Here is a 21,910-nt window from a genome sequence, read left to right as displayed (position 1 = left end):
ACTTGGTAAACAAACAATTGGAGGACAAAAAAAAGGCTTGTGGAACATGGGCTAAGAGAACTTTCACCCGTGTTGAAAAACTTCCTGAACGCAAACTCCGAAAATAAATTGTTAACACAGGAAACTGGAAAGAGGAAGTTTTTTTTTCGGCTTTTATCCAAACATTCAACGAACGAATCGCCAAATATGAGGTCCAAAGAGGAATCGGCAGAATCAAGATTACGCGAGTGGGTGATTTCAGTTGCTCCGTCTGAGTTTTGACTTCTCTCTTACACTGCGGTTGTCAAGGCGTCATTCACCATTAGAGACAGTAGTTTTATTCTCAGTGACCATCGAATCAGAAATAACTGTTAAGTTCAAAAGCCGGTTAGATATTTTTGGCAGGCTTTAGAATTTCATATTAATGTAGAATTGAGTGCATTTTAGTTTAAAATTTACCGATAGACAAAAGTCACGATATTTTTTTTAAATGTCTTCCACTTTCTTAGACACCTTTACGAAATTTATGCATCATAAAAGGAGTTCGAGGAAAATTCATTAATTTGGAGGCGAATGAATATTGAACTCGTCCAATTCAAAAAGCTTTACGAGAAAGGAATTAGATCTTATCTTTTAAAAATGTGAGACAAAACGTTTAAATGTTTGTTAAATTAAGAAAACCCGCCAGTCTTTGAAACTCGAAAATTCCACTGTCAATAAATTGGGATTAAGACGACGGCAGCCACGGCAGCGACGGCGGTTACCTTCCGAGTGTTTAGGAGATTGTTTTTCTAAAAGCGAAATGTTTCATGACCTCGCCAGTTTCTTTACATTATATGCGTTCTTCCAGCGAGATTAAACAGTCATAGTTCTATATTTTCCAAATAGTTTATCGATAGAAAGAAAAGCCAATTTATTTATTGGAAATAGGCCACTGGCTAACCTCATTTATCCTTCTGATCTTTTTTCTTTTTCGGAATGTGAATGAAGGCAACTAAAAATGACATTTCGAATTCGGTCTGTGAACATGACAGACTTCAGTCGGTAGTTGTATTTCTAAAATAAGAAAGGTCATGAAAATACGTGTTATTCCTTCTCGAGATAAATTATCGTGAAAAAGATCCTGTCTTAACATTTAACGTTAATCATCAGCTACTAGACTAAAATTCATCCCAATGCAAGCGATCAAATGTACAATAATGATGAGCCGGATCGGAGGAGAACAGAATAGGCGCATCGTATTTAAGTTCACGCTCAAATTCACACTCCTGGCGGGCTTCGCTTGACATAACTAGTAATGAGATCGACCTTCCTGTTTACGAATGGAGTAATTTGGGAACCTTAAATTTGAATTAACACGCTTTACATCATGTGTATATTTCATACAACTATTTTACATTAGCTCGTAATAAAGGTATACAAATCCATGGTTGGCTCAAATTTTAGCCCCATTTTAGTCTCTGTTCATCGTAGATTAAAGAAACAATTACGAATAAACAGCAAAAATTCAAGAGGTCTTAATATTGTGTTCAAGGGTGACACTTGTCACCAAAATTCAAGTGCAAAAGATGATCCCATCAGTTGTCTCAAAACAATTGTGATATTATGCATCGCATGATAAAATCATGTCCTAATACTGTGAGGTATTGTATTAAACGATTTTGTTTAATGATAAATTGTTGCTCCACATCCTTTTGAAAAATTAACTTTGTTGCCTTCGCTGCTCACAAAACCACGATCGAAATAACATTTTTCTCATTTTTTTGCCTTTATTTATTTAAACGTCACTTTGTTTGGCTGAAAAAGTGCAAAAGAAATCATCTTTTGAAAACAAAATTGTGTAAAAACTGCATAAACTTACCTTAGGTTTAACCGTGAGACTTGTTAACGTACCACTCATTGGAAGGTAGTGGAATTAATCATTTGGATATATCAACAAAGTTGAAATGGTAAATTGGCCACCGTAATGATTACAAAAGCTGACGTTTCGAGCGTTAGCCCTTCGTCGGAGCGAATAGAGGAATTGTGGGTTGTGTGTGCTTTTAAAGGCAGAAAATGGAGCTACGTTATTGGTTGTCATACAAAACGAGTTCCGATAGCAAATTATGCGCACTTTTCTGAGCCAAAAATAAAACGTCATACGAAACCACATTTTTATTGATAGAAAATGAGTCAGCAGATATAATATGAGGAAAATGACGGTTGGAGTGTAAAGTTCCTGTTGAGCCAACAGTTTAACAAGATGAAAGATTACGTTCACACAGCCTGTTTCTTATCAAATTGTAAAATGCTGCTATCGTCCAATTTGTAAATTAGTGTCCGGTGGACTAGACAGGAAGATGCGCGTGTACGCCGAGGAGCGATTTGTGCGGGGGAAAGCTCTCTGCACGTAAGATGGTCGTAAACAACTAGATCAGCTGTGTTTCTCTCAATATCTTATTCAATATCTAAGATAAAAACAGTCCTTTTTTAATTGTTATTAAGGCATTGACCACTCACGTGCCTCTGTCTATCGCCTTTCTGATAGACAAGTCCTCTAGAATTTATGATATTGAGCCTTTATTGGTTTAAAGTCGATACCCCCCAGGCATTCCAAGAGAAAACGCAGAATTTGAAAGAAAAACAACTTTTTTTTCGGTGTTAGGAGATTTTCGTGAGCGCCCATTACAACCAAGACAACCATAATTCATTTGTTATGTGATCATCTGAATTCACACAATATGAGTGGAGATTGTCGAGCATTGGTTCACCGTTAATTAGTACGCTTGGCGGCTGTTTGATGTGGCTTTATTTGAGGTAAGTTCCGTACGTACGATTTCATTAATATCCGTGGAAAACACTTGGCAAAAATCCCTTGAAGAAATCACTCGGTGATATCACTCTGGTTTCGCTACTCGCGAACTGATCCTGGATACCATTGTGAATAATCAATGGTGCTATTGTCCCTCCACTTAACTTTTTACTCAAATCATTTCTAAAACTATCAAGAACCTGGTCAAGATATTTACTTGCTGTCTGCTTGATTTTGTTCTTTGCATAATTGGATTTGACAGCTTGTGCAGCAACTTGTCTTGCAAGATAAACCCCACTGTTTGCTAATCCTTTGAAAGCCGCTTCACAAAGTGAATGGCTGTTTCCTACATCAAATAATGCTCCTCCGTCTTTTATTTGTGAGCTTTTTTTTTTACCGCTATCTATGTTTTTAACAAAACTTGCTTTGGTAGCGCCACATTCAGCGCAAATGCATTTTGTCATCAAACGACAGTTCTTTGCTCGTTCATATTTTTCCCTTCCGTTCAGTGACACATTCAGTTTGTTTTTCCTGTTTCACACAATACGATTTCATTTTATTATTGTAGTTTATATTTTTTCATTGAAATTTTTCTTAACCATTTTCTTTTTTTTGTCGACAAATAAAAATTCATATGGTCCAAGTTTTGTGAATAGTTTGGGGTCGATCATGTTTTCTTTACAAATAACATCATATGTATCTAATACCGCAGTACAAAATATATGAACTTCATATATTTCATTGTATCTCATTTATCACTTTCACGGGTTTATTACGAATCAACTTAACGGCCTGCTCCCAGTTGGCTTGTTAGCCCAATTGGTAGAGCGCTGCACTAGTATCGCAGAGGTCAGTGGTTCGAGTCCCGTACAGGCCTGATTTTTTTCAGGTCTGATTTTCGCTATTGCTTGAATAGCGCTATCTACTGCGAGGATCGTGCATCAGATGTATCTAATACCGCAGTACAAAATATATGAACTTCATATATTTCATTGTATCTCACCTCGAACAATATTGCAAAGTGAAAATAGCATTGATTTTCGAATTAATTTACATAAGCAAGCGTCTCTATTGAAATAAAAGTGAATGATGTTTATGTCAAACCCCTAAAACCCAGAGAAGCAATAGTCACAGTAGAAGAGAGCGACGATGAAGAATAATAAATTTAATACACATTCACGTTTTATCACCTGACACAGGTGATAAAACACGTGCTATTAAGTCATGCAAAATGGTGGTTTTTAACCGGTTCAAACCAGTTAAATCTGTGAAAACTTGTCAGTAACAGCGTTATTGTTTTTATTGTATTTTATTAAGAAAAAACTAAATATCGCTACTACGTCTTGAATTTTTCTTCATACCCTTTCTCTACGTGGGTACTTAAAGTTGGACAAAGGTCAATGAGCGTCATCTATTATTTTTATCTCTTTTACAAACGAATCATGAACAAAATTTTTTCCTCGCAAGCAAGAACGCAACTGAGTTGGTCAATACTTTTTGATATGTTGTGTAAGCGTACTTACACATTTCAATCTTTGGTTCAAAACTTTTGTATTCGCTAAATGTTTTCAATAACAATCCCACGCCAGCGATAACTCCAAGTGTAATTGGGTTCAGTGTAATTCCACCTACGATTGCAATTGTACCAACCGCAATGTGTGATGAACTACCCAGCTTGCAAGATAAATTCATCCGTTTAAATCGTCTACAAGTCTGTCTGTAACACCACCATCTCTTATGATAAAATTTGAAAAGAGATTTTATCTCTGATAGAGTCGCTTCATCAATTGAAGTGTCAATGTGATTGAATGCAAAAATATCTCGTTTCATTTTATTTTATGTGTTCGCATAATAATATATAAAATTTTGATTTTGTTCAATCTTGTTTTACTATCATTAAATTACTATTATTCAAACCGTCGAGGAGAAGAGAACTACTATCTGTCGCTATACTTAGCGATGTGTTGGCTTGGAAATATAACATGACAGTCGTGGCGTTTGTTACATAAGAATTGTGTGTGTTGGGTAATTGAACCATTACATCATTTGTTGTGGTTATGAAGGATTTGTCCAATACGTACTTGAGATGTGATAAATGCTTGGATTTTATACTGTCCACGAATGTGATTAAATACAAACCAGCGTTTTTGATTATGAGTTTTGTGTTATCGGAACCATTAACTGTAAAATCGGAATTATTACTCTGTGATACATTAATTGAATAAAGGCTGATACATTAATTGTATGATCTCATTAATTAATTGTATGATCTCATGCTCCATTGGTGTAAAACTTTACTTGGGAACTATTGTCATGAGCTAATTTTCCTCGATGGCAAATCTTTTTTGTCGCATTCGTTAGCGCTGTTCTAGTTGCTCTTGCATTGATTTTTGTTTGTAAAGATGTTTTGATATAATCGACATATTTCTTTGTCGTCGGGTTTTCATTTCCTTTCGGGGTTCATTCGTCAAAAGCATTTGTGGATAAATGTACGGTACATTTTGCTGTCATAAAACGAATACCATCTATCCCAAACATTCTCAGGTAAACTATTGTGATATCCCTTGCTGCCGTAAACCACAACCCAAACTAGAAGTTTCTTATCATATTTTGAGAAATTTGTTTTGAATTTCATTACAATGTCAAAGGCTTACTGTATTTTGCGAAACCAAACCAAACCAAACGAGTAAACCCGTACTTTATTTTGCGAAACCAGCTCTTCGAAGACTCTAGCAATATATAACTTATTTCTTCCGATTCTTAAACACTATTCGTAGATACAACTCGATGCAGGGATGATTTGTAAATAAAGAGTTTGAGCCAAAAGTTCAGAAGTGCGCCGTTTCGCAAATTACAGATATGTAAATCTGCAATTTGCGAAACGAGCTCTTTGAAGACTCTAACGATATGTAACTTATTTCTTCCGATTCTATAACACTTTTCGTAGATACAACTCGATGCAGTGATGATTTGTAAATAAAGAGTTTGAGTCAAAAGGTCAGAAGTGCGCCGTTTCGCAAATTACAGATATGTAAATCTATAATTTGCGAAACGAGCTCTTTGAAGACTCTAACGATATGTAACTTAAGTCTTCCAATTCTCTAACACTTTTCGTAGATACAACTCGATGCAGTGATGATTTGTAAATAAAGAGTTTGAGCCAAAAGGTCAGAAGTGCGCCGTTTCGAAAATTACAGATATGTAAATCTATAATTTGCGAAACGAGCTCCTTGAAGGCTCTAATAGCATTTGGTAAGTACAAGATGAAAACCAGGTCAAAACTGGAATTCTGCCCTTTGACATTGCTGTAGCATGTGTCAGAAACCTTGCGCGTACCGTCTCATATGTATGTTTGTACATTTATTAAAATCTACAACAATTTTGTTATTTTTTACCGGCCACCTAGTCCAGTTGATAGTTTATGAACAGAAAGCAATTTATCTTTTGGGACTTCTTTCCTGTCTCCTACCTTTTTTTAATTACCATATTAGTCTTTCCGAAACATTTCCATATCAGGTTACTAGTTACTTCTCATTCTTACGCAATAGAATGCGTGACCGGTCAACATGGCGTTCAAGCTTCCATCTTTTGGTTTGCTTGGGCGTCCTTCAACCGTTAAGTAAAGTTCCGATTTAGATGGAATCCCTAAGTTTTCTTGGGATGAAATTTTTGACAAGAAGGAGATTGGCCGCGGGGTGGCTTTGGATGCGTTTTCAGCGCCAAACGACGCGGTGGAGGGTCGATTGTTGTTAAGAAGCTCATTCGGCAGCATGACCGTGAGAAGCGTTTGTTCATGAAAGAGGCGCGGATCCTCAATTTCCTACATTACAAGCATATCGTCGAAATCAAAGCTGTATGCGAAAGTCCTGTAGCAATGATGCTTGAGTAAGTATATTTTGATTTCACGCCATTCGGTCTTGAAGGTCGGGTATGGTAAGTTCACTGCAAGATTACTTGGATTACACGAGTGGGAAAGAAGAAGTACTGTCAGCGTTGGCCTGCTTGCACAGCAAGATAGCGGAAGACACCTCTCTTGGCCTACAGTACCTCCACGATAGAAATATCGTGCACAGAGACTTGGAGCCAGGAAACGTGCTTATTTCTAACCAGCATTACTGCCATTATAAGAACGAGGATGAAATTCGAGAAGCCTGAGAGAAGGAAGCTGTCCTTTGCAAACTGGGGAATTTGGAGAAAGTCGAGCTTCCCTACAACAGACTGAGACATTATGTCACTCGAGAACCACCAACGTCGACCGCGGAACTGTTGTCTACATGGCTCCGGAGATAATCACTAGCACAGGCGAAGCTATGTCCCTTGAGCAGTTGAAGGCCTGTGATGTTTGGTTATTGGGAATGATTATCTTCCTGCTATTGAATCCTGATTTAGAGTTCCCCTACCAGTATGAGCTTGACGAGGTTCCGCAAAACAACTTTCAAAGCTTACGAAATGAGTTGGTGAGTAGATTCAAAGAACGTATGTTACCGACTTGGTCTTCCAAATACAGCAGATCTCAAGCAACAATCTGGCGAGAAATGGAATCAATTTTTAGCCAATGCACTTTTTTTTTGTTCTAAGAGCAAGACTAGAGTTCGCGAAGTAGTCCAGCTGTTTCAGGCTGCTAAAATCAAGCCACCATGCAGTGACATACCACTCTCGACTAGCCAAAGCATCGCAATCGAGCGGCATGATAGGCTTGTCGCAGTTGGAGATATTCCCCTGGATCAAAATATCCCAGACGATGCTACCAACAGCTGCGCCTTTCTATCTATCCACGTCACAGAGTTGATTGCTAGGAAGGGAAGTGATTGGGATTCTTTTTTGTGCAGCCGAACAATGGTACGCGCTGTCCAGAGAAATCGACAAGATTATTATGACCCAACCCACGCGGTTAAACCCTTTTCGAGATGCAACAAAGCTGTACGATGTTTTAGAGGCTTACACTATTCTACGAAAAGCAAATATTTCATCTGTAGAGCTTGACTTTCGTGAAGAGATCGTTACTTCTCATGGAGTATTCTCCAAAGATGGACGGCATGCACTCCTCAAAGGCGTTAATGCATTATCCACTGCCTGCTCGGTTACCAACGTTGCAATTTACAGCTGTGGCCGCTACATATTTGTTATCGGTTGTCATGGCGACCAGTATTTCATCGTGGACACGCATCCCATATCAAAAGAATTGGGGGGTGAGGGTACCGGTCTTCTCAAAGTATACCCTGCCCAGGATTCGCACTTGGCAAGTCATCTCTACTCCTGGGTATGGAAAAGGTTACTGCTAGGCGGTGTTCCAGTTGACTCCACGCAGTCATTTTTGGTTTCTCAAGAATCACACAGGGTAGTGTTATTATGAGTGAATGACCGAACGAACGAACAAACAAACGAGTGAATGAGGTATTCATTGTGTAAAATCAGACTTACTTTACGATCGAAATCAGGAATAAAGTAGCTAGGATGGACAAAGTAGGAAGTTATTCATACAAAATATTCCCTTATAAAAGGGTACTGTAACGATAAAGCGTGATTTCGAGAAAAATATACCTCCCACCAATAACGGTTTATGCCATTCCAATTTAATGTTTCATTTCCGATGCCTGACCGACCCATTCTTTTTGGAAAATTAAAAAAAAAACATTTCCAGAATCACTTCAAAAGAAGCAAGTACTTCAATTTACAAGAACACGATGTTGTCTTATTAACACCAGTTGTCTAAAAAATTATCATCGATACTTCTTTTTTGTAGCCTTTTTAGGCATTTAATAGTCCTGTTAATATATATCTTTTACCATCTGATTATCTCTTGCAGACTAAACGTGAGATTTAATTTGCAAAAGTAAAGTGGAACGCAGACCCCTTCATATGTTCATTCATTTTTTTTTTTTTTTTTTTAGTTTTAGGGCCCCACCGACCAACCTATCTTCACGAGAAGGCGATGGGAAACGAAACATTTTATTGGGATGGCCTTATCTTTGAAAACGTCACTACATAAATGATAACAATTATTAGGAAGGATGGAAAGGATACAAGTGCATTGCAATATGGACATTTGACAATTGTGACAGCCTGGACGTTTTTCTAATAAATTCCAGTATTGCTTGCCGGGAAATGTACGATACCATTATCGAGACAAAAGAGCAGAAACCGGAAGTAAAGGTAATAGGAAGAAAAAGTATTCTTTTCGCCAATCACTAAATATCTCTCCGAATTTTTTATCTCGAGCCGCATTCCAGTAGAGCCGAGGAAGACCACGTTGTTCACTCCATTGACTACCTTTACTCTATAAGACGTGCACTCGCGAGTTTGGATGGTTGCGTCCCAAATGAGTCCGGTGAGGAAGGAGAGTACAATGGTGTGCCCCAGGAGAAAGAAGACAGCGAAGATGGTGTGCCCCCAGAGAAAGAGGACAGCGGAGACACTGTTACCGAAGTGGTCAATGAAGATAAGAGTGGTTCTGAAAAGGGAGAATTAAGAAACCTGTCAAACGAAAATCTACGAGCCGTAATCAGAAAGGGGAGAAGTGCGAGTGGGAATCTTAGAGAAGGTGAAAGACGTGGCTTTCCGGGTGACCAAAGCTCTCAGCAAACTCACGACACCAAAATGGTCATTTCTATTACCTCTGACGAATATGATGCATCGCCGTCAAGAAACAAGCCAAGGAAGCTAAAAAAGGTATGTGTCCATGATTCAGTTTATCTACCGAATAGCATATCCTGTCTTGACTCGCTTTCAAGTTTTAAGTGCTATCTTAAAGCATATTTTTTTAAACAGGCTTTTTATTTGTAATTATTCGCTATAAATTGTTATTGCTCAACGTATAATTTTATCAATCTTAATTACTTGTATATTCAGCCTATTTTGAATCATTTTATTTAATTGTAAAGCGCATTTGATCATGTACGTCATGGAAAATTGCGCTATATAACTTTTAGTTATTATTATTATTACTATTATTATCATTTATTATTATTATTGTCGCAGAGAAATCAACTGAATGCTACATTCTAATCAGGCAACACAGGGCGAAAACCGTTATCTGTGAGCCATGGAGTAAAAAATAAATGTACATTAACTAATCCTAAAAAGCTTTTCCGTTGTGTCTACGGTCCTCCTTCTAACAGGAACTCAAACTGCCACCTTGAAAGTCCGGGCAATATTCAGCGTGCCCGAGAGCACTGCCCTCTGCATCTTTCGCAGTACGTCTGTGCTTCTGCCTCCCACCAGCTCGCGCATCATGACATCCAGCTCCCGTGACCACCCCCCGAGGGCATCCATAATGATGTTATTACTATTATTATGACTATTATTATTATTAGTAGTAGTATTATTATTATTTATACCTATGGTGAACTTGACATCGGAGAAATCGTGAGGTGATGTTGCCTCTTCCTTTTTAGAAATTGCTCACCAAGTCGCGAAAAAGGACCCGTGAAGCTGCTTCCCTTTTAGAACGTGATTATGATGAGTCCATGCCACGTAAGTGCCTATATCATCTTATGAACTCGTTCATAGACCTCACGTTGGACTCGCATGGGAAAAACACCCTCACAAACAGAGACAGAACCAACAACAACAACAACGCGCGGCATGGGGTGCAAAGACCATGACGAAAGTCAACTTTGCGATAGTTTGTTGTGCTTGAATAGCTTTTTTTTTTCTTTCAGTCGGTGAAGTTAAACAGAAGAGCGCTCCCATTGCAGTTTCCCACTCTTGAACTTAAACCTGCATAGATTAAAAAAACAACAACAACACTCAAGGATTATGAGGTGCATCGCAGATTTTCCTTGAAGAAAGCCATGTTATTATAATTTCGTTATCCCCAATCCACATTTTGAAGTGATACACAGCGCCGTCTTAGTTTCCATATTTTATATCTACTGTGTTTTTTTTTGGTCCAGCAAATGTAAATGGTTGCTCTTTATTTCGTACAGGCAAGAGAGGTTTGAACATTTCGGAAATCTTAGAAGTGTGTGTTGGCGAGAAAGTACCATCCAGCCGGATTTGCCCCACAGTACCTCAAGCAGTGCGAGAAAATGTTGTCTTTGTGATTGACATAAAGAATTATGTAGACCATCGCGATTTGACTGCAGATGACAATGGAACAACAACAAACATATGAAACATATGTGTGAACTGCGGTTATGAGACGTATATGAGAACGATCCTTCGCAGTAAAGCACTATTTGAGCAATAGTGGAAATCAGACCTGAAAAAAATTTCAGGCCTGTACGGGACTCGAACCACTGACCTCTGCGATACCAGATGACAATGGCGTGTATACGAAGCATTCATCCCCATGTGATATAGTTAGGGCTGTTTTTCATGAAAATGGCGCAGTTGATAGCTTGAAAACAGCTCATCCAGAAGAGTGTAGTGTTAATGGGCAGGTTTACAAAGTGCGAAGGCAGAACAGTTGGCACCATACTTCAAAAGAGTTTTGTCGAATAGTAGCCAAAGTGGAAACTGAGGGCGTGCTTGCAAGGTATGCTGTCGTGCAGTACAAAGCTCCACTGGATGCGAGTTCGCTATCCTTACAAGTGCACGGTAACTCCCACAAGAAAAGTGAGCCGTATTATCGTACCAAACCAAGTGTGGTACGGAAAGCGAAAGCCGCAGCTCAAGTAAGTGAGACACCAAAGCATATTATCAGCGCCATAGAAGAGGAAGCTGGAGGTGTTCTCAACGTGAGTTCACCAGCGGACATAATCCGTAATAGAGAGCAGGTATACAACGCTTGCCGAAATGTGGAAGGGCGGAAAAAAAGTCGGAACACTGGCCCGCCACGCCGACCAGATTTTGTCAAACTCATGAATTTAATACAGCATGATGACTTCCTTTGGGACGTCTCCTTTGGAGTGAAATCAAAGCGAGGAGATAAGTTTAAGGCCCCAAATACCTTTGCTATGACCGACAACCAGATGATGTGGATGAAGAGGTATTGCTCTGGCGAGAAGCCAAAAAGCCAAATTGGGATAGACATGACTTATAACATGGGTCCATTCTATGTTACAACTCTGACGTTTCCTCATCCAATGTTTGTCTACCGAAACAAGCCTAATATGCACCCAATAACTCTGGCTGCTATAGTGACAAGTGTCACCAAGGAGAGGGAAGATTACGAGTACCTTGCTTCGTCGTTATATCGCAAAGGCATCCGATCCCTGACGTATGGGACAGATGGAGAACTTGCCCTCGAACAAGGATTCGAAAATGTGTTCCCCATCTCAAGCAGCTCAGATGTTACAACAGAAGCGAACAAAAACATTCACCTGAGGTGTTTTACCCACGTAGAAGCTGATCCAAAGGGTAAACTTCAGCAACTGAAAATAGATTCGGAAGAGCAAAGAGCTATTTGTTCCCAAAATTCTTGGCGGAGAAAAAGACGGGAGGCGCATCAAGGGTCTTGTGAATTGTGAGGATGACGAATCTTTTGACGCGGCTTTGGCGTTATCGCGCCTACGTTGGCCTGCTGAATTTACCAAATGGATTTTTAGCGCAAAAGGACGGATAAGACCACTGACTGATACGCTGAAAATGTGCATGATGAAACCTTTACGAGTGGCTGCTGGACTGGGTAATCCGCCTAAAAAATGGCACAACCAAGGTACTGAGGCTTTGCATCATGTCATGAAGGAAGAAGCACATGGGCAGTCGATAGATCAGGCTAAAATTCACGAGCATTTCAACCATCGAGTTGTCCAGCTGCAGAACAGCGAATTTATAAAAGCAGTGTACGGAAAGGGTGAGTACCTTCTTGCACCAGGATACGAGAATTTCAGTATCGACCCCCTAAGGTGGTCCCAGATGACATGCGAACAAAGATCTGCGTACATAAAGAAAGTCCTTGGTCAAGGATTACTCGACGACAAGAGTTCAGACGACATGGCCTTAGAGAAGCCGTCTATTTCACTTGAAGAAAACGGTTTGCCAAAAAAACTTGCATCGCAAGCTGTAGCAGATATTTGGCGCAAAGCACAAATAATTCTCGGACGATTCAAGGTCATTCCATTGGACAACGAGAACTTCTGAGTTACTGAAAGCGAGAAAGCCTTTACCGTTGAAAATAAGAAAGGAAAATTCAACTGCAAAGATTGTGCTTCCTCTGTGGCAACTGGGGGATTATGCCAGCATTTCATCGCCGTGGCTGAAAGGCAAGGGACTTAATGCAGCACATCCAAAATTATGCGCAGCAAAACGACCTGAAATCTAGGCTCGCTTTTAACAATGTCCTCAGAAGTGCTTGTGCAAAGTGTCGCCAGAGGAAGCCTCGCCGAGGTAATAACAACGTCGAGCAGGAGACAGTTGTTGAGGAAATAGATCCTAATTCGGTTCATGATCCCGATCTCGACTTTGCAAAACCATATCGCTTTACAGAATTCTACCACAACGACGAACCGTTCAATATTGTTTTTGTCAACGACTTCCCAAATGCCAAAAGCTGTGAGCAGTGGAAGGTGAATTTTTCTCAGACCCTACCCATCGCACCATGGGATATATGTGTGATGCATAAAGAGCGCTACCTCTACCCGGTAAAAGATCCCAAGAACTCGGCAAAGGTTTGAGATATACTCCCACTAGAAAGAAGACGGCGGCGAGGTTCTACTGTCCAAAGAAAGAGTGTCTGTTGCCACGGCATCCATACTTTTGGAAGGGACGGCTGAAAATTAAAACCGACGTGAAGGATAGGCTCCGCGATAGTCATAAAATGGAACTGCTGAAGGGTTTGAGATTCAAGGTATAAGCTGCTTCCACCTGTTATGGAGATCGCTTATAAAAGTGCTTTTCTAAAATAAAGTGCCTTCCAAATATTCACGCACGGCCAATTAAAGTTTGAAAAAGGTGGAACAAGAAAGAAACACCCTTAAATTTAGTTCTAAAACCTTGGACAAGATTTTCGTACGTAACTTCATTTCTCATTCAGCCAGTTGCTGAAAATATTAAAGAAAAGCGGAAAAAAGAAAAAAAAAACAATTGGAGAGAAATTGATAAGCTTGAACCTTCACGTTCGTTCCCTATCAGTAAGAAAAAAATGCGAGCACTTGCATTTAGCCTCTCTTTTTAAAACGTTTAAAAGTGCGATAACTTTTGAGATATGTGGAACTGAATTGGTTTGCTTCGCCGACGATGAATTTTGACAATACTCGAAAGGGATTTTTTAAAAATGTTGCAGAGAGGAGTGCCAAAGAGATAAGTGGCAACAAAATACACTGAACTGACACTCCTCATTTATCCAACTTATTGTGTTGTACTACAGGAGAAATAATTTCGTAAAGCCTTTCGAGGGTTCACGCGAAAAATGTAATCCCTGAGGATGACACTGCGTGTTATGTAAAATTTAGAGGCGACTTCGCTTGTTTAAGCTGACTGAGCTATATTGCAGATCATCTAAAAGTTGTCAGTGACAGTAAGTAACTGTCCCGAGAACAGTGGCGTTCTGTCAGGCAAAAGTGAAAGCAGCATTTCAGTGTAGATGTATTTAGTTTGTGTATAATTTGTTTTACTTGGAATGAATTCTCATTTACTTCTCTGGAAAAATCTTGTAGTTATAATGTACGTTGGATGACAGTTTTTGAAAAAGAAAAGAAAAAGAAAGGATATATTGGGGTAGAAAGGATATAATAGGGTATTTTTTTATACTCATTTTTGCACCTATATATGTTATTGATGTTGATTTGAACAGGGTACTTCTGACCTTTTGGCTCAAACTCTATCTTCAAAATTCATCACTGCGTCGATTTTTATCTACGAAAAGGGTTATAGAATCGGAAGACATAAGTGACATATCGTTAGAGTCTTCAAAGAGTTCGTTTCGCAAATTACAGATTTACATATCTGTAATCTGCGAAACGGCGCACTTCTGACCTTTTGACTCAAACTCTTTATTTACAAATCATCACTGCATCGAGTTGTATCTACGAAAAGTGTTATAGAATCGGAAGAAATAATGAAGAAGTGTTATAGAATCGGAAGAAATAATTTTAGGGTCTAAAAGTACTTACGAGTGACCACGAGTGACCACAGGTGACCACGAGTGACCACGAGTGACCACGAGTGAGATTAAATCAAAATATCTCAGTTTTGTTACTATGACGTCATTACGCAGTCAAATTCCCATCATTTCATCAAATACGTATTAGAAAGGAGACTATTGAATGAATATTTTCCGCGGCATACGTCCGATAATTGAAAAAAAGTCCAAAAAATATATTTAAAAAACCATAACTAAAGCAAAACGTATAGTTTATGATATTTTATTATATTACCACGATAACTTTATCCTCGTCTTCGCTTTGAACGATTACATCCCTTCGATCTTTCTCTTTTCCAAGAATTTCCTTTTTGGGGGAAATATCTTTACGCTTCTTTTTTAATAAGTCAGCCATGACCGAACTTGACAAGAAACGCGCAAATCCATTCTAAAGCGCGCGGAAACGCCCAAAATGTCCCCCATGGTGTCTAGCTGCCTAGTTCCCATGGTTATTGTTGTATACTATTTTTGGAATTATACGAAGAGGTTAGATGTAATAAAAAGTTGTCATGATAAACATATATTCATACGAATTGTTTGCGACCCAAGCGATATATAAGCTAAGAAAATAGCCGGATATTACTTTGACGCTAGGAGTAGTGAGTTTACGACGCAAAACCCAATGAAGTACTTCTCCAGACCTCTCGTCGGCAGTATATTTAAAAGTTGAATGGAATTTTCCAAAGTGAAGGGTTCATCATTGACAACATTGGGTTGTTAAAATAGAGCCAAATAAAATGGTCATGTGATATTTATGACTATTCTTAAAATCGTTTTTGTTTTCAACCTATCGTAACTGTGCAATCTGTAATGTATAGTCCACACTGCAAGTTTTTTTATCGCATCTGTTTTTCATGTTTTTCAAATCGTCCGCTATGCATTTATACAGTGAATAACTTCAGTTTTCGTGAGTAAGTCATTATTTCATGAAGTTAAGTGAAAATGATTTCGTAATGACGTCACAGTAAGAAAACTGAGATATTTTGATTTAATCTCACTTATGGTCACTGGTGGTCCCTCGTGGTCACTCGTGGTCACTCGTAAGTACTTTTAGACCCTATCGATATCTCATTAGCTCCTTTTGTTCGTTTACCAGCATTTAAATTTGAACCGCACACGTCAACGGTGTGTGACAAATGAGCCTAGGTCTTCCCAAGGAAGACTTCCTTATATAGCGCGCCTTCGTGTTTGAGACAGAGATTTGCCTGTTACCACTCAACTTGGCAAAATGTGGCGCCGACAATCAACAAGTGAATGGTCAAATCCTCAAGCGAAATGAAAATTTCAAGCGCTCCGGTATAAAAAAAAGTGTATTCAAAATATAATGATTAAGACTGGAATTTCTCGGTAGACTCTGACGAAAAAGAGTTCAAAAAAGGTTAAGTTTTTCTTTCATTGCAGGGAGTCACTCGTTGGTGTCATGCTGGACTGAAAGTTTATGGAAATATTTACTGGAGAATTGTTAAAAGTTACTCCAGTAAACATCCCACAAACTGCTCCTGCCATCAGGTAACTAGAACGACTGGCATTGCTGTCATGGCCAACTTATATTATTCGACATTCGCCGCTGTTTTTCCAGAGGATCATGGCTGTAGCTGGATATGGATTCCGGATTGGCGTGGCCAGTGACCTCTGATATCTCCTGTGGGTTGAAATAATCACGGAGCGCTCGGATGACTGTTTTGCGACTACTCAAATTTGTGAATTTGCCGTCGGAAGGCGATGGACGCAATACTCTGCATTTGTTTTGCCAATACATTTCTACCAATTGGAACCATCTTGTACCAGACATTGCATTTTGGGCTCTCAATTGGACTCAGGTACAAATTTTCAGGGACGTTATCACCCTTCGGACGGTGACCAACGTATTCGATAAATGCTCTGTGCGGATCTCGCTCTCCACCATCCGTCCGGGTATTACGAAAACGAAGACCCTCGGAAACGAAGACCTAAGACCCGGTCTTCGTTTTCGTACTACGAAAACGAAGGCCCTGTAAACAGAAAACCGTAGAAATTACAAGTTAAACGCACATTAAACAGTAACAACGCTTAGTAATATAATAGATTACACTTCACGCGTTTCTTTCCATTATTATACTGCCCGTCCTGTCAGTGTTCTGTTTCGCTAGCGAGCCAATTTGATGTTGATATTCTCGAGGGTTTCCTCGGGTAAACTTACCACACATATTATTAATCTGGAACAGCAGGCAGAATACCAACACCAGCCGCCTTCGATTTATAGTTACAGAGAACGCGTTCTGTACAGGAAAAATGACTCTTGGGTTCTGTCAATAAACAATCGATTTCTACTGTATTTCGTAGCTAAAATAGATTCTGACGGTCGTTAAGCTTTCTCTGTTGGAAAATTCTCGTTAAAAAGTAAGCAATTCTTTTTGCTAATGCAGGGTCTTCGTTTTCGTAGTACGAAAACGAGGACTCTTTCTTAAAAGCCCGAATAAAGCCTGCTTAACCTTAAAATATTCCGATCACTCCTTCGATGGGGATGTCTGTTCCAAATTCGGACTCATTGCATAGAAAAACAAATCGAAGAGCCGAAAGCAGTGGTGGCTGAAGAAAGAACAAGCAAAACGACGCGCGAACTGTCTTAGCATATCAAAAGCTGAAATAACAATTACTAGTGCTCGGGGTAGGTCTACAATCGTACTTTCAAAGGATTTTCTGCTTTCAATAAAGGGTCTCCGTTTTCGTAGAACGAAAGTGATTCAGACGTCGCTCTTTTTCTGGACTTAATTCATCAATTAGGTTCGGCACATGAGTGGAGTAGCGTGTGAACCAGGCCTTACTGATAACAAAATTACATTTCCCATCATAGATCTGCCAGCCTTTTCATTGCTGACGCACGCGCGCTCAAGGTAATTTGTTTTGACGCCTTCGTGTAGTGATCACAGAGTGTATCAACATACGATGAATCGCAACTTCGAGAATGGCCGAGGATGGACAGTACACGGAAGTTCCTAACCAATCTTGAGGTTAAACTGAATACAAAATGTCAGAAACAGACTTTTATCCAGTAATATTTGATATAGTACATAGTTATACTCGGCACAAGATTCTACAGCGGCGCTTTTCCTCCATTCTCCGAAATGGTTACCCAGGGGAAGCCAAAAGTTGTCCCTCGCAGTGTGCAGGTTTGATAATCAAGTTTCTTGGAGAGGACATAGCAGATGGGAATCGAAAAATCAGAGCAGTTTTTAGTACGGCTGCAGCGGATCGCATTGTTATGGAACATTCACAATTATTTTCCGACGCCGCTTACAAGAGGAATTTTCGAATCTCCCTTGAAAGCCTAACCACAGTGGTCAGTGAAATGGGTAACTTGATCTTCAAAGAGAAACAGCATTTAGGAACTGTAGCAGCATTCCTTGGTTTTGGGGCTTCGTTAGCTGCTTACTGTGAGTCAAATGAGCATTTAGGTGTTGTAGCAGTGGAGAATGTTGTGGAATCGATAACAAACTATTTTTGCCGCAATGTTGGATCCTGGTTGAAAGCTAATGGTGGGACGGTAAGTTTAGTTATTTATATTTAGTATAATTTTATTAGTGTTGGATCACAAATATTGCAACTTGGCTGACTACCTCTCACTATCTGTTCTCTGATAGATAATGAGTAAGATGGGGGCCTAATAGCGTGCAGTACGTTGTAAAAAAAATTAACTACAGTGGAATCCCGATTTCTCGAATCCTCGGTTTCTCGAACCTACCGATATCTCGAACCAAACCTTGTTTCCCTTGGATTTGCTTCACTAGTAATTTCACCCCCGATTTCTCGAACCAATTTGCGTTTCCCCCAGAGGTTCGAGAAATCGGGATTCCACTGTAATTTGTTGGATAGCTGTTGCAGGTAATTTTTATTCTAAGGTAAATTTAATTGTTCACTATAAGTACAATTTTTTAACCTGGGTAATTTTGCACTACAATATTTTTTTCACTTGCTATGGGGTAACTAACTCTTGTTTTTATTGATAACAGTGATAGAGATATTGGGTTTTGCCAAGATAAGGGTATAACAATCTGAGAGAGCAAGATCTTCACTGCAATTAGCCTGATTCTGTCAGTTAGTCAATCAGAGGATTAGATCTAGGGCTAGGGTTAAGTGTTAGATATGATAATGACTTTATTGGATAACACAATTACTGGTAGAGCCAGTAGTTCTCATTGTGGTCCATGCACACAATTGAAACAAATAATTCAAATTGAACATGACATAAATGGCAAAAATACGAAGAAAAATACAATTAAAAATTAAAAACTTCTGCATATGGTAAAATTATCCACTCTAGAGTTCCGATCCATATATTTCTTGTATAGTTGATTTCTAAGTTTACAAAGGGAAGTGAGACCCCTTGTAGAACTGTCTTGGTTGTTCCATAATCTAGTGCCACTTGCAAGAAATGAACACTTGCTGGTCATTGTGCTAAAAAATGGTGTGGATAAGTCCAAATTAGTTGACGCCCGAATTGTGTAATTATGTCTATTTTTAACACAACGAATATAATGATTAAAATAATCAGGACATTTCCCATGGACAATGTTACGCATAATACACAATTTCCCATGCTCTATTATGTCACTAATGGGGATCCAACCTAATCTCTTAAAAAGGCCAACTGTTCTTTCAGTACCTGCATTTAAAATTACTCTGGCACAACGTTTCTGAATTCTAAGGAGCCTTTGTAAATTATCGATTTTAGTGTTTCCCCACACTGAACAACAATATTCAAAGATTGGTTTAATAAAAGCGTTGTATAGCAAAATCCTAATTGATAGATTCAGGTACTTTCTGGCTCTTTTAAGAAGATTTACCCTAGAATTTAATTTAGTGCTCATGTAATCTGTATGGCTATTCCAATTAAGATGCTTGTCAATCTTCACACCAATCAGCTTTTCGTTTACGGCCTCTTAGATTTCATTGCCTCACAACGAAAGGCTAATTGATGGGTTTGTGCAGTGGGAAAGGTTTTGCTTGGTTCCACCTAGTAGCTGTTTTGTTTTCTTTGCATTTGAGACCATCTTGTTTTGCAAGAACCAGTGATTTGCTTTGTTGAGACTTCCCTGAAGTCCGTGTTGGATATGCAAGGGATTAGAATTAGCTATCTATAGTGTAGAATCGCATAGCTCAAAGTAAACACGCGCTCTGATTGGTCAATACGTAAACCGGAAGAGAGGGTATTTAGCGTGGAATCGTACTAACGCATAAAGCGATATAGCTGACGTCAGTCGCGAGCAAAAATTACTGTTACGAACGTAATTAACGTAAATACAACTAGTGCTACGAAAATATGAACAAATATGAACAAATTTATAGAAAACAAATGTCTTCCAAATTTTGAATTGAAATTGAAATTTTTAGAAAATTGGAGGAAACCACTCACGCTCAAAAGTAGGAGAAAACGCATAGAAAAAAATCAAAATGCCAGAGACGAGGGAAGAAAGCCAAACGACAGTTCTCGCCGAGGAAAACCAAACAAGCGTTACGAAAGAAAACCAAAACAGGTATCAATACCGAAAAAGGTCAAGCATCTTTTCCCGAAATCCAAACCATTGTAGCCTATACAGACGACGAACTGGCCTCTTTTAGATACAACATGGTTTCAAAAAACACTAGATGGCAAACTCACAAATTCGAGTGGTCGCAAAACTGTCATCCAAGCGCTCAGTGATGATTTCGACTCAGTGGAGATATCAGAGCTCACTGGCCACTCCAATCCGGAATCCATATCCAGCTACAGCCATAATCCTCTGGAAAAACAGCGGCGAATATCGAATAAGTTGGCCGCTTTCAAACCACACTAAGCACGACAACTACCAACGGCTATTCAAGTAATGCTTTACGGGAGATTGTTCTCAATAGCTCAGCCACGCCAAGCAACACAGCAGCTCGAGTGACCTTGACAGCAATGCCAGTCGTTCTAGTTACCTGATGGCAGGAGCAGTTGGCGGAATGTTTATATGAGTAACTTTTAATAATTCTCCAGTAAATATTTCCATAAACTTTCAGTCCAGCATTGACACCAACGAGCAACTCCCTACGATGAAAGAAAAACAGTTAAAATTGTGACTTTTAACTGAACTGTTTTTCGCCAGAGTTTACCGAGAAATTCCAGTCTTAATCATTATATTTTGAATACACTTCTTTTTACAACTGTAAAGCACTTACCGGTTTTTTGTAGATCTTGCTTTGATACCGGAACGCTTGAAATTTTCATTTCGCTTGAGGATTTGACCATTCAGTTGTTGATTGTCGGCGCCACATTCTGCCAAGTTGAGTGGTAGCAGGCAAATCTCTGTCTTAAATAACTCCGTATTGTGCACTTTTAGCTTTTTTCGCTGAAGATTGTAAAATATGAGGCCCCGCTTTCTCCACGAGTTTGAAATAAAAGTGGTTTTCATTCTAAAAATCTTGTTCCCTCTATTCGCTAGATATTGACACCTGACTTTGAAAGAGTTTCCATCGTTTGCGCACTGGCGTGGCGCACAAAAATACAAAACATCTGGTTTCGCCCAATGATTTGGTGGCTTTAGCTATGTGATGCAAGAAAAATTCACGAGGTACAATTAAAATTGTCGACGGTTCAAACGTGAGCGACTTACCTTGCTTTCCATTCCCTTAACAATGACAGTTCTGACAGTTGACTTTAAAATGGCTTTCTTAAGGGCGCGCGTACGGAATAAAAACAAACAATAACATTGCCGTTTTCATTTCTTGTTTTCTTATTTTTAATTCTGTTATGCGATTCAAGAAAAATTCACTACCTGACTCGTGAATTCCACGTTAAATTTCACTTGAAAAATCGATATCGCACGAATCGCGAAGCGATGAGTGCGATATCGGTTTTTCGCGTGAAATTTAACTTAGAATTCACTCGTCAGGCAGTGAATCTTTCTATAGTGTCATCTGCGTAAATATCCACATTGCAATCAGGTATTGCAAGTGGAAGGTCATTGATATACAACAAGAAAAGGATGGGACCCAAAATATAACCTTGCGGAACACCTCTAGTAATCGGTAGTGCATCAGACAGTGATCCATTGATACAACATCGCTGCATTCGATCGTGTAGGTAAGACTCAAATCACCACAGAGATGTATTATCA

At 39.2% G+C, this 21,910-nt stretch overlaps 1 protein-coding gene across 1 annotated transcript; it reads left to right on the top strand.

Annotated features, from left to right (window-relative positions):
• The first annotated feature begins 2,540 nt into the window (after positions 1–2,540).
• Positions 2,541–21,213, top strand: LOC148740864 (uncharacterized). The gene is made up of 3 exons (XM_088731589.1): positions 2,541–2,775; positions 16,197–18,318; positions 20,166–21,213. The coding sequence occupies exons 2-3, from the start codon at positions 17,803–17,805 to the stop codon at positions 20,211–20,213; spliced, it is 564 nt and encodes a 187-aa protein (XP_088587715.1). The 5' UTR covers positions 2,541–2,775; positions 16,197–17,802; the 3' UTR covers positions 20,214–21,213.
• Positions 21,214–21,910: the final 697 nt, after the last annotated feature.

This window comes from Stylophora pistillata, chromosome 1 (genome assembly GCF_964205215.1).
Source record: "Stylophora pistillata chromosome 1, jaStyPist1.2, whole genome shotgun sequence".
Classification (NCBI taxonomy): domain Eukaryota; kingdom Metazoa; phylum Cnidaria; class Anthozoa; order Scleractinia; family Pocilloporidae; genus Stylophora; species Stylophora pistillata.
The sequence above is the reverse complement of the archived record's forward strand: the minus strand, read 5'-3'. Positions and strand labels throughout refer to the sequence as shown.

Coding starts and splice junctions, on each gene's coding strand:
- LOC148740864 (XM_088731589.1), top strand. CDS start 17,803: ATGTCAGAAACAGACTTTTATCCAGTAATATTTGATATAGTACATAGT. Junction 18,319..20,165: donor TGAAAGCTAATGGTGGGACG/GTAAGTTTAGTT, acceptor TGAAATTTTTAG/AAAATTGGAGGAAACCACTC.